The 12,212-nt window shown below is 41.2% G+C and overlaps 1 protein-coding gene across 1 annotated transcript in view; it reads left to right on the plus strand.

Moving 5' to 3' along the window:
* The window catches only part of cacna1ia (calcium voltage-gated channel subunit alpha1 Ia), a gene marked incomplete at its 5' end in the record, with an annotated part of 202,896 nt that overhangs the window by 5,703 nt on the left and 184,981 nt on the right, over window positions 1–12,212 (plus strand). The window contains 2 exons of the mRNA XM_062452705.1: window positions 345–478; window positions 4,608–4,705. Of these exons, the coding sequence (XP_062308689.1) occupies window positions 345–478; window positions 4,608–4,705 (232 nt within the window). The remainder of the gene's footprint in view (window positions 1–344; window positions 479–4,607; window positions 4,706–12,212) is intronic.

Genomic DNA, 12,212 nt, shown 5'->3' on the forward strand with positions numbered 1-12,212 from the left:
GTTAGTTAATAGGTAATAAGGCCCTTAAAAGATGCTTATTAACATTAATATCTGTTAATAAGACTAATTCACAAAGTTACGGGACCTTATTACCTGTTCTCTAACACTTATTACAGGCACCTGGATCTACAGTGCTTCCAAATAACATTACGTCAGCTTCCAGCATGGACGCCTGATGTTGCTGAGTGTCCCAGAGACACTCACCAGTGACTGTGTCCCACAGTCTAACCTCCTCTTTCATCCCTCCCTCCATATCCATCTCTCCCATTCCTCCCGTCCTGTCCTCTCCTAATCCCTCCCTCCTGACCTCTCCTCATTCCTCCCTCCTTCCCCCTCTCCTGCAGGCGTTCGATGCGTTCATCTACATCTTCTTTGCGTTGGAGATGGTGGTCAAGATGGTGGCTCTGGGGATCTTTGGACAGCGTTGTTACCTAGGAGACACCTGGAACCGGCTGGACTTCTTCATCGTCATGGCGGGGTAGGCCCTGGCTGGGGAGAGGCAGGGGGGAATGTGGAAAGGGCAGGATGTAGGGATGAGCAGGGGGTTAGGGTGGGGGCAGGGTGGGGGACTTTTTGTTCAGGACAATCTAAACCCTGCTTGTCTGATGAGACTCCTCCCAATGTTGTGTTTTTTGCATCTGAGGGCTACAAATGGACTGTTATTGTTTGTTAACATATCTAACATGTAATATCAATCCCTTTGTTGGTCAGATTTGCCATTTCACCATCTTTTCTTTACATCAGTATCCATGAAGAATGCATATGTGTGTGTCTGTGCGTGTATGTATGTCAGTGAAAACACCTCAGTGCATGTTTTCTAGTTGCAGTGCCTTCATTACGCCTGTGTATAGGCTGATACTGGAGGCCAGTGCAGGTTTTGCCCAATCAAATTACAGATGACCATCGTCCATCAGGATGCTAACATATCACAGCTAGATCTCTCTTTCTCGTTCTCTCTCCCTCTCTCTCACACACACACACACTGTTTCTAATTTTATCTTCCTTTGACGATTGTCTACCTTTCTCTCCTCCCTCTCCGTTAAGACCATTTCATAGAAAATGTGTTAGCACACTACACCCTCTTTTCATTAGTTTGAGTGTGTGTGTGTGTATGTGCTTTTTATTTGTTCTGTCCAAAGTTGATCCCTGTGGTGTCTGTAACGTTTTTCCAGACTTCAGCAGGAACTGAGTTTGTCCTGAAGCAGTGCTAAGAGTGTTTGACCTGGCTTTAATGCAAGAGCACATTGCTGCAGCTGGCCCGTACATTGCTAGCCAGCTTGGCGTTTCTCTCATTTCTCTTCCGTGTCTGAAAAGAAGTACCTTCAGAATAGACAAAAAAAAATTTGACAAGCATTTGTTAAACTTTACTACAAGTAGTAGCATGTTTCGTTATCACATTTTTAACAGCATAATGGATAGTTGTAGTATGGGGTTGAACTAATGACCATTCAATCTTTTAACCTGCTGAAATCTGTGACCTTGATGCAGTCACTGTGGCTTTGTTGTGTTAATGTGATCAATGTGAGTCTGTATGTGTGTGCGTGTGTGTGTGAGAGCAATCCTTTTTTCCTGAGGATTCTGCTGCTTGCTGTGCTACAGTACATGGAGAAGAGTGCAGACCAGGCTTAAAGACCCCCCTGCACACACACACTCAGTCTCTGCTCACTCCTGATTCCACTGCTATGTATTACCACTTCTCGGGGAGAACACAGGGGTTACACATAGAAGAAGGATCATGGACATAATACTGCAGACACACACACCGTCTCGGTTTCTCTCTTCATGTCTCTCTCACACATATTATGCACAGAAAGAGAGAGGTAGAGAGAGAGAGCAAGAGTGCAAGACAGAAAGAGTGACAGAGAGAGAGAGGCTGTCCTGTGCCTCCAGACACCACTGAAACACTGAGGACAGATGAAAGAGTGAGAGATGAAGGAGGGGGGGGGGCAAAAAAGGAGTGTAAAAAAGAGAGAACAATTAGAGAGAGGAGGTCTGCGGTGGGCCGCTAATTACTCTCACAAACACACAGGCTGATTGATGTGTACGGAAACAGCTGCTTCTACAGTAACACACACATAAACACACACTCCTGTTCTCTAATCTGTGGCTGTGTGTTGAGTTGTGTGTTTGACACTTAATGTGGATGCAATAACTTGCATTGTGCAGTCAGCATGTTTCTGAGAAGTAGGGAAATCATGTTGTGTCGGAACGACAAGAGCTAGGATCAGAGAAGAGCAGTAAAGAGAGGGAGTCAGAGAAACAGAGAGAGAGTAGAGAAAGAAAGAGGGAAAGAGTCAGAGTAATAAAGAAAGAAAGCCATCCTCTCATCTGCCTCTCAAATATTCATGACGACCCAAGAGGAATGTGCCATCTCCAGCTCAGTGTGAATGTACAGTACGTGCTTAAGTGTGTGCATGTGTGGCTGACATACTTGCTCCACAGCCCTAATATGGTTCCATAACACTACTGTAGAAGACACATACTGCCTGGAGGGAGTTCTACAGGACAGGTTTTATTTGGTTCCACCACAATTAGACAGCCTGGAGGGAGTTCTACTGGTGCTTGGTGATACAAAAGACAGTTCAAGTGACTCTCCTCCTCTCTTCTCCTCTCCTCCTCTCTTCTCTCATGTTTATACATGCCACTCTGCTCCAACTGGCCACCCTCTGCATCCTAAACATTCTGGTGTGGACTGGTTTGAGTGTGTCTTATTTTTAGAAGTGGGGCTGTGTGAGTGTGTGCATGCACATGTGTGTGCAATGTGTGACTGACAGAGTCTACTTGTCAGTCAAAACAAATGAGGCAATGAAGTAGTAGCTCAGTCACTGTTTGGCATATACATCACCCCCCCCACACCCCCCAATCAGATAACATTTGCAAATGTGTGGATACCAGCGGGCACGCTGTGTGTTCTCCAACGAATCTGCTTGTTAGGGAAAATAGACCATCGCTCAGAGATAGAAGTGACATTTTGTGTGTCTGTGTGTGTGTGGGGGGGATGTGAGGGTTGAGGCAGATTAGGCCGTTGCCCAGAAAGGAAATGACATAATGGGGATTGTGAAGCCCTGTGTTCTGTGTGTACCCTATTGTGAAGCTGGAGGCAGAAAATATAATCTCCCCTCCTTTCTTCTCTCCCTCCCTCTTTTCTCTCTCTTTCATATTCCACCCGCTTTTCTCTCTCTTTTCCCTTGTTCCCCATTGGCCTCTCTGTCTGTTAATCCTCCTCTCTCCGCTAATGTTAAATCTGTTGACTATAAGCATTCATGACATTCATGACCGCCTTTTATTTCATGACTAATTTGTAATGAGAAGGTAAATGTGTTTTTTTTTTTTACAAAAAAAACGTACTGTGAAATCTCTATCCATTATGTCCGAGCAAATTCCAGCTTCCAGTATAACTAAGGTGAACAAGCTAACCTTTTCAGAACCTACGAATAAATCCTGTTATCTAAAAAAAAATAAAAAAATAACATTAGATGGCCTCTCCAAAAATGAGTGCCTCATCTTCACAAGCGGCTTTCATTTTTGTACAAAATATGAAAGAAGTACAGCCTACGGTAAGTCAGTAACACAGTCAGCCTAGATGACCAAACACATAGTTCAAGGTACATGCTAACTTCTCAATAAAGAATTTACAGCCAGGAGAAATATCCTGGCCGGGTTTTGGTCATGTTCTGAATGCTGTAAAGAAGCTGACATAAAGGAATGTACAATGTATATGTTACATTTAAACATGGAGTAAAACAAAAGACCAGGATCATGGACAAGCAGTCAAACCAAGGGATGGATACTCTCCCAAGAGTCAAGTATAGAAAACCAACAGGACGTCAAAGTCCATATCTGAAATCCTGAATCCTAAATATACAAGCTTAAACAACGTGTTTTTGTACTATGATTTGATTGCATGTGTCTTACCATAGAGGCTGTATTTTCCGCCTGCTACAAATGTACAGTATGTGTGTCTGTGTATTGGTGTATTTACGCATCGCCCTATTGATAAGTGTGAGAGGTTTCGCTGAATCTGATTATATAGTAAGCCTCAGGGCTCTTCTCTGGGAGTAGAAACATGCACACACACACGTTTCCAATGCTATGACCATTCTCCTGTGAAAGTGGTTTGCGTTGCAAGGCAAAAACTGCTTTAACACGCTGGGAGTGAATAGCTAACAGATGTTTGACTAACCAAACCACAACATCCTGCAAGCGACACTTAGAGAGACCCCTCTCTCTCATTCTTTCCTTCTCTCTCTCACTCTCTCCCTCTCTCTCTCCTTCTCTCTATTTCCTTTTTCCTCTCACTCCTTTTCTCTCCTGTCTCTCTTTTTCTCTCTCCCTGTTCTTCTCCCTCTTTCCTTCTCTATCTGTTCCTCATTTTCTCTCTACCAGTCTCTCTCCCTCTCTGTTTTCATCAGTGTAAAAGAGAATCCCTGTTAAACCACAGTTCTCCTGCTGTCTCTCTTACTGTAATAACCTTCTGACTCATTTATGTCTTTTTATATTTGATAATTCAATATATCTCTCTTTTCTTTCTGTCTCTTTGTTATTTGAATGTTTAACACATTTACAAACCTTGTCCCACAACACTTTTTCTTTGTGTGTGTTTTCAGGATGGTGGAGTACTCGTTGGATCTGCAGAATATCAACCTTTCAGCCATCAGAACAGTCCGGGTTCTCAGACCTCTCAAAGCCATCAACAGAGTTCCCAGTAAGTATCTGTTTGTGAGATTTCAGATGTACTTTAGCAATCTTAAGGACATTTACATTTAATCCGCTAGTTCAGTTCACTGTTCTGTTGCTGACCCTAACCCCGTACCTCTAATCTAAAACTCGGCCTAAATGTAAAAACCTCCATCGATTCCCTCTCCTTTGTCCCCAGTCATTGTGGTCTAAAATATCAAGATTGAGCTGAGGTCAGCTAAGGCGCTTGTTGTGGTTTAGCGGCTAAAATGTACATGGAAATCCCTCATAGAGATTTAATGCTGCATTTCAAAAAGCGAATTTCCATTCATGTGCATACTAAGAGGACATTGTTGTCATCCATTGTCCTCAAGGCTAATGGGCTAGTAGCTAGTACTGAAGAAGCACTCATTGTCTTTTTGTCTTTGTGATAGCAGGCACACAGCCTCTAATGAGAATTAGTTGCTGCTGGTAGCACCATTACTTAACTGGCTACACACACACAGAAACACACCATATTACATCGGTCCCTTTCTCCCATCAAACACATCAACTAAAAAACCTTTATGACCTTGACTATGTTTTAACAAACCCCACGCCAGATTAATCGTCACTAATTACCGGGGAAAACAGTTTTTCTTGAGTGGCAACGATAAGACAGCACATTCCCGACATAATAGAGGTTTAGAAGTGTCGAGAGGAAATCTGCCTTATCAATATTTTAGTTGGTGTTGCCACCAGAAAAGCACATACAAAATGGATTCTAATTAAATTAGCGCGTGTAAGTGCCTCGCTAGAACGGTCAATAGGAATACATGGTGCACAGGAGACGGGGCAGTCCTTCTGGGTGAGACACACTTTCACCTGTTTGCTTGTGTAGATGTTGTTATACACACACTTAAGTCACTTGATTGTGTGTGTAAGAGCCTGAGAGAGTGTATGTGCGGTCCCAGTTGATAATGCAAAAATAACTGCTAAATGATGAGTGTGTTCTCCCAGCTACGAGAGGTCAAACTGGGGTCAGGTACAACAGAGGTGAGCTGTTTGTTCCTTGTCTTACAGTTTTTTTTACAATCACTTTGACAGTAATTTCAGAACCTTTTTCAAAACTTTAGACACAAAACTCACAACTGATGATCAAAATGAAAATTTTCCAAAAGCTAACACGATTTTCAATTGCTTGGATACAATACACATACACCTTAGATCATTTGTTCATTGAACTATAATCATCTGTTCAAAATGACACAACTTATACAATCACTTCGACACAAATTTCTGAACCTTGATGCCCTTTTTCAAAACTCCAGATACAAAACTCGAAACAGTCATTACTTGTAACACAGACTGTCACATGTTCAAAGCATAGCATTGTATGTTAATATTTTTAAGACGCCTTGCGCATGCAGAATCATTAGTTCAAATAACGAATTTATCATGAAATATAGCTGCAAGCAGCAATGAGGTGGCCAAACCGGTAAAGCAGGTAAAAAGGAACAAAAAACATTTTAGACATCCTCAGAACAGGGTTCTGAGTAAATGCAGCTTTGAATCCATCAAAGATTTGCTGAGATACGACCCAACTTCCTGTTTGCCGGCCTTGCCGCAGATTTTGATTGGCTGTACCGATCAAACCATTTCGAAAATATAAAATAATTTTGATAGTTTGTGTGCTAGACAGAAAACCAGTGACATGGCAGGCTCGTTGGCTTTGGCTACGTTGCCCTTGCCAGGACACCAATTTATCCTAGTGAATTATTCTCAGTGCTGGAAATTACTGTGTTCAGTTACTGTGTAAATATATAAGCAGTTTTTCAACTGGCAAGCGGTTTGTCCCAAGTTTAAACAGCTGTAATTCAGTCCTATTTTGACATGTCAATGTGATTGTGGTCTGAAGATAATCTGTGCCAAATTTGGTGAATATTGGATACATTTTGTTGGAGGAATAGGGAAAAAACGTTTTATAAAACGTGAAATTGGCGGCTGCATCAATTCAGCTGGTACCACAAGTTAACACGTGTCAGACACGGGATCGCCCCCTAGCGGTTAGATGACACAACCTTTTGTGGACCTCTTTGGAACAGGGTTCCAAGCACCTGTACCAAGTTTGATGTCAATTCAGCAAATATTTCCTGAGATATGATCTCACTTCCTGTTTTGGCGGCTTCATCGCCGACTTTGATCATTTAACGGAAAAACTGTTTTGAAAATCAAAAACCATGTGAAAACGTTTGTGAGGCTTGATCTGAAGATAATTGGTGCCAGATTTTTGCTTACTGCAGCGCCACCTAGAGGTGAAATGGCATGACCTATTGTACCTCTTTAGAACAGTGTCCCTAGTCCTTATACCAAATTTGGTGTCAATGCAGTAAAGAGGTGCTGAGATATGACCTCACTTCTTTTATGGTGGCTTGGTTGACGACTTTGATTGGCTGTTCCAGTCAAAAGGTTTAGAAAATCAAAAAAACGTGATGTATTTTGTGAGGCTTGGTCTGAAGAGGATCTGTGCCAAATTTGGTGAAGATTGGACAACTTTATAGGAGGGGTAGCGAAAAAACGTTATATTCATTCGAAATGGCGGCCACATCAATTTGGCTGGTATCACAAGTTAACGTGTCAGACACGGGATCTACTAAGATATCACGAGACAAAGGAATCACTTAAATAAGACAAACAAATCAACAGTTATTGGTCAACACACAATCCTGCCTATTGTAGTGCCCCCTAGAGGTCAAATGTCACCACCTGTCTCAGACCTCTTAATAAGAGGGTCCTGAGTCCATACACCAAGTTTGGAGTCAATGCATCAAAGATTGACTAAGATATGACCTCACTTCCCTTTTTCCAGATCAGTTGCCCAATTTGATTGGCTGTAACTAACAAACGATTTCGAAAATCAAAAATCCACACAATAACTTTTGTCGGGCTTGGTCTGAAGATGATCTGTGCCAAATTTGGTGAATATTGGACAAACTTTATAGGAGAGTTAGCGAAAAAACGTTATATTCAAAATGGCGGCCACATCAATTCGGCCACATCAATTTGATTGGCTGTAACTAACAAACGATTTCGAAAATCAAAAATCCATACGATAACATCTGTGAGGCTTGGTCTGAAGATCATCTGTGGCAATTTTGAAGAAGATTCGACAAAAATTGTCGAATCTATATAACTGGGTATGACGTCATAGAGTGCGTTGGACTCGTCTTGAGGGAATACAACGATACCTCATTTTCGAAAATGAGACGTGGTTCAAAAGTAAAGTGTGTAAACACACCTTCAACTTTGACCGATTGGTGGCGCTAGAGGGTTTGAAATGGAGACATGAAACTTGGTGAAATTGATGAGGGGACTGGCCCCAAAGAGTGTGCCAAATTTCACAACTTCTGACAATACGGTTCTAGGGGCTGCCATAGACTCCCATGGCAGAAGAAGATGTATAATAATAACTACAGAGGGTACAATTTTTGGGGAAATTGTAGGGTGTGCTCGCTTGCGTCGGTTGCAGGTGGGTCCGTCCCCTTAAGTTTTTCCCATCTAGTGATATTTTCAAGCATTTAGCCTACTCAAGAACCCCATTTGAAACAAGCGAACCCCCTTTGAAACAAGCTACTGTAACAACGTTGTCACCGGCAGTATTTCCGATGGAATCGCGATTCAAACAGTACCATCTGCTAACTGAAAATATGCCCCCAAAAACGTAAATAAGCTTTACATCTATTTAGGGAGAAATGGCTAATTCAAAAGAAGGCTAGCCAAACTTGACTGAGTGAGGGGATTGTTTTTAAGCGCCGAAAATGAGAATGTTTCTTTTGACATAAAGTTTAGGCTGTGGCACTGAAGCCAGCGACGCACCACACAAGCTTGAGTTTAAATATATTCTTTAATGTGACATTACTTACTGTACATGCAAGTCTTGATTTGCTTAAATGTACATGTATGATGCTGCTAGTAGTAGTACACCACGGCACGATACGATACTCGCTGTGCAACAGCACATCATCCATGCGTCGTTGCTAACGTGTGCTGACGTGGTGACGTAGCTAGCACTGATTACCCTTCGTTGACTAAAGGCACTTTTTGCCACAAAAACGTTGTAACCTCCTAAACCGTGCAACAGAACGTAAATAAAAATACAAGCAACGCAATCGAGACCAAGACAAACATTTTGACACAGGCGTTGTCTATGTAGTCCAAATATTGACTGATCCTTAGGGGGCGAAAATAAACAATAAATAATACTAGAAAAGGCTGTTCCTGCGAAACAGCAGTGAGAATGCTGAAAACCTGAATGGGGATAGCTGACCATGCTAAAAAAGCTGAAAATAGTGAAAATTTAGTAGAAAGTTATAAGCTGAAACTTCAAAGCTAAATGACTAAATGTAAATGTAAAGCAACCGAAAGGTATTTTTGAAAGGGGCTGGAGCAGCATTCCAACAATGATTTGAAAGGATTTACCATTACTTTTAAAGGGAGAATAATTTGCACAAAAACCTTAATATTTATTTAAGTATAAAAGTGAGAAATGAGAAAATATCCGCAAGCTGAAAGCTGAAATGAATTTCAAAAATGTGTGAGTCACACAAAAGAGGCAGTGTGAAAGCTGAACTGCATCATCTTAACAAAGCTAAGAGCTAAAATAGCCTACAATGCGGGAGAAGCTGAAAGCTGAACTGTTAAACAGAAGAAGAAGTAGGCTAGCTAGTCGTAACTAGAATATTATCGTTTTAACAGATTAAATTATAGTTGGGATAGTATTAGCAGTAGCAGATGTAGCCTACCATTGAGTGCGTTTACTCGGCTTTCTTAGTAGGATTCAATGTGTTGATGTAATGAAACATACAGCAGTAGGGCCGATACAGGAAGACACGGCGACACTTTGTTGCAGAAGGATGATGGTGCAAGTTTTGTCCGTGGAGCATACAACGATTAATAAAAAAGAATCATGTAGACGCGTTTATTGAATAATCGCATAACTAATCACACATGTAAACAGAGTAATCATATTATTGGCAAACCGACAATTGCTAGTAAACGGGTTTCTCATGGTCAAGTAAACGCACCAATCACCTGTGTGAGAGGCTGAGTGGTGCGTGTCTGTCGTTGCCACGGTGATGGTGTAGCTATGATTGCTAACGCGCTGAGGGCAGAGAATAACAGAAATGTAGCTAGAATCCACACCTCAAACAAGTTAACCTAGACGCAAAACTGTACGTCCAATCCAAAAAATAAGGATATTTTCCGAGACCCAAGACACTGCCGAAACCAGAGATATTCGTTATATTTCTGTGCGGTCAGAAATACGACTCTACCGGCAGTTTCAAAATCTTGTTCTTTTTGCTTTCTCTGACGATTTTGTCACCAGATTTGCATTGGTCTCTATGGGGCGTGAGTTGGACTTTGTCTCGCTTTCGTGGGGCTCTGAACAAATGTGTACATCTGTTGGATTCAACAGACAACTGTCTACGACCAGCACAAAATTAGCTATCTATTGATCCAAAAATGAAGCATGAAGAGCGAAAATTGTGGCAATGCTGGCAAACTAGAAATATGTTTTCAACGACATCCGAAGCTGCCCTCCACTCTAAGCGTTTCAGTCTGCACTCTAGGGTTTCATGTACACACCCATGTAAATCTCAGAAACGGCTTGAAAAAGTCATGAAACATAATCAGTGATATTGAAAAAAGTTGAATAGATATCAAAAAGCTGAATTATTTAAAAATAGTTTAGGGTTTTGTCAACATTTTAAAGTTTAAATGGTGGCTCTAGCTGAAAGATTGAGGAAGAAGAAGGATTTGGAAGTTGAAGAAGTTTAAAGAAGTTTGAGAGGATTTGAAAGAAAACTCCATTGGAAACCCATGTTAAAAATATTAATATTGATTTATATTAATTCAAGCATAAGAGGTATAAAGCTGAAAAGTCATAGCAGGAATGGCCTGAAACTGCTGAATTCTTTGATAGCTGAACGGTTTTAATAGCTGAAGATTTGAAGGCGCTGAAACGTGCCACGGAAGAAATAGAATAAGAAGAATAAGAAGAATATGAAGAAGTTGAATAAAGATTGTTGGAATGCTGAAGCAGCATTCCAACAATAAGAAGTTGAATAAAGATTCAAAGAACAATACTTGGAATGCTGAAGCAGCATTTCAACAATAAAGAGAAACAGGAAAACAATAGGAACAATAGGAATATTTGTGAGAATGCTTAACAGCATTCTCACAAATATATATGTGAGAGAACAATGGTTGTGCTCGCCGAAGGCGTGAGCACACCCAAATATATATGTGAGAGAACAAAGGTTGTGCTCTCGCCACCCAATAAGAACTAGAGAGGGTACAATTTCTGGGGAAATTGTAGGGTGTGCTTGCTTGCGTCGGTTGCACAGGGGTTCGTTTTTTTATGAAATTTTTACAACTGATATTTCTGTATATTTTATATAAAAATGCATAGGGCCTACTTATTATTTATAAATATTACATAGATTTAAAAGCATCTTTTTTTGCTGCTCATTTACAACTCAAAATACGAGTGAAGTGTGGAATGAAATAGATGTCTTCTCATTTCCCCTGCAAGAGGCAGCCTCACAGTTGAATCAAAACGAATTAATTTGGCAGACCGGTGTAAAAAAAATTGACCTAATCTCTATGATTTAAACGTCCTTTTAAGTTTTTCCCTTCTCGTGATATTTTCAGGCATTTAGCCTACTCATATTGCATTCATTCATGAATAAAGAACCCCCTTTGAAGATTATTCTACGACCAGGGGCGGTTTTAGGCACGGGTGGACCGGGCAGCCGCCCGGGGCGGCATTTTTTCATGTCACGTGGGGGGCGCACAAGCATAAAATAAATAAATAAAAATCTCTGCGCTGCGAAGCGGTTTTCTCTTTTCTATCATTTCACTGTGTGGGGAATTGGCAAATTGGCGCCCCCTTCAGGCAGCTGCAGGCACCCCTGCTTGCTGAGAAGGTGTCGTGCACAGAAGCTGTGTGAAAAAAGGGGAGGGGGACAGACAGCTCACCTGACTGGGTCTCCCAAATGGAACGGACAGGGGGGGGGTCCACTGTATAGTGCAATACTCTAAATTAGTGGGCTAAAGTCAGTTGCACCTCGACTTTCTTCCAAATAACGCACATTTCATTCATAATATTATAAATATAGGCCTAAAGTTCCTGCACATTTTTGTTTTTTTTAATTGTGTGAAATGGCTAATAAAAATATGTAACACAACGATTGTGGTCACCAAGGTGAATTGGTTTAGTCTTGACTTCTGGTCGTGAGTGACAGTATTGGGGGGATGGGAAATCTGTTGACTGTTGAGTGCCAAAGAAGATGGACAGGAAAAGGTCAAGTAAGCCATCAGGTGCCCAATTTCGAAAAAAAAAAGAAAAGAAGAAGAGGAGAAACGAGAAAAAGATAAAGGTATGCAAATATGTCTCTGTATGATTATTACGGTATCCATGTCATGAATGAAGGGCTAATGTTAATTGGTGGGTATAGGCTAACTCTTACGTTTGTTAGCCTTTTTGCTATGAT

Source organism: Osmerus eperlanus, chromosome 2 (assembly GCF_963692335.1).
Source record: "Osmerus eperlanus chromosome 2, fOsmEpe2.1, whole genome shotgun sequence".
Lineage (NCBI taxonomy): Eukaryota > Metazoa > Chordata > Actinopteri > Osmeriformes > Osmeridae > Osmerus > Osmerus eperlanus.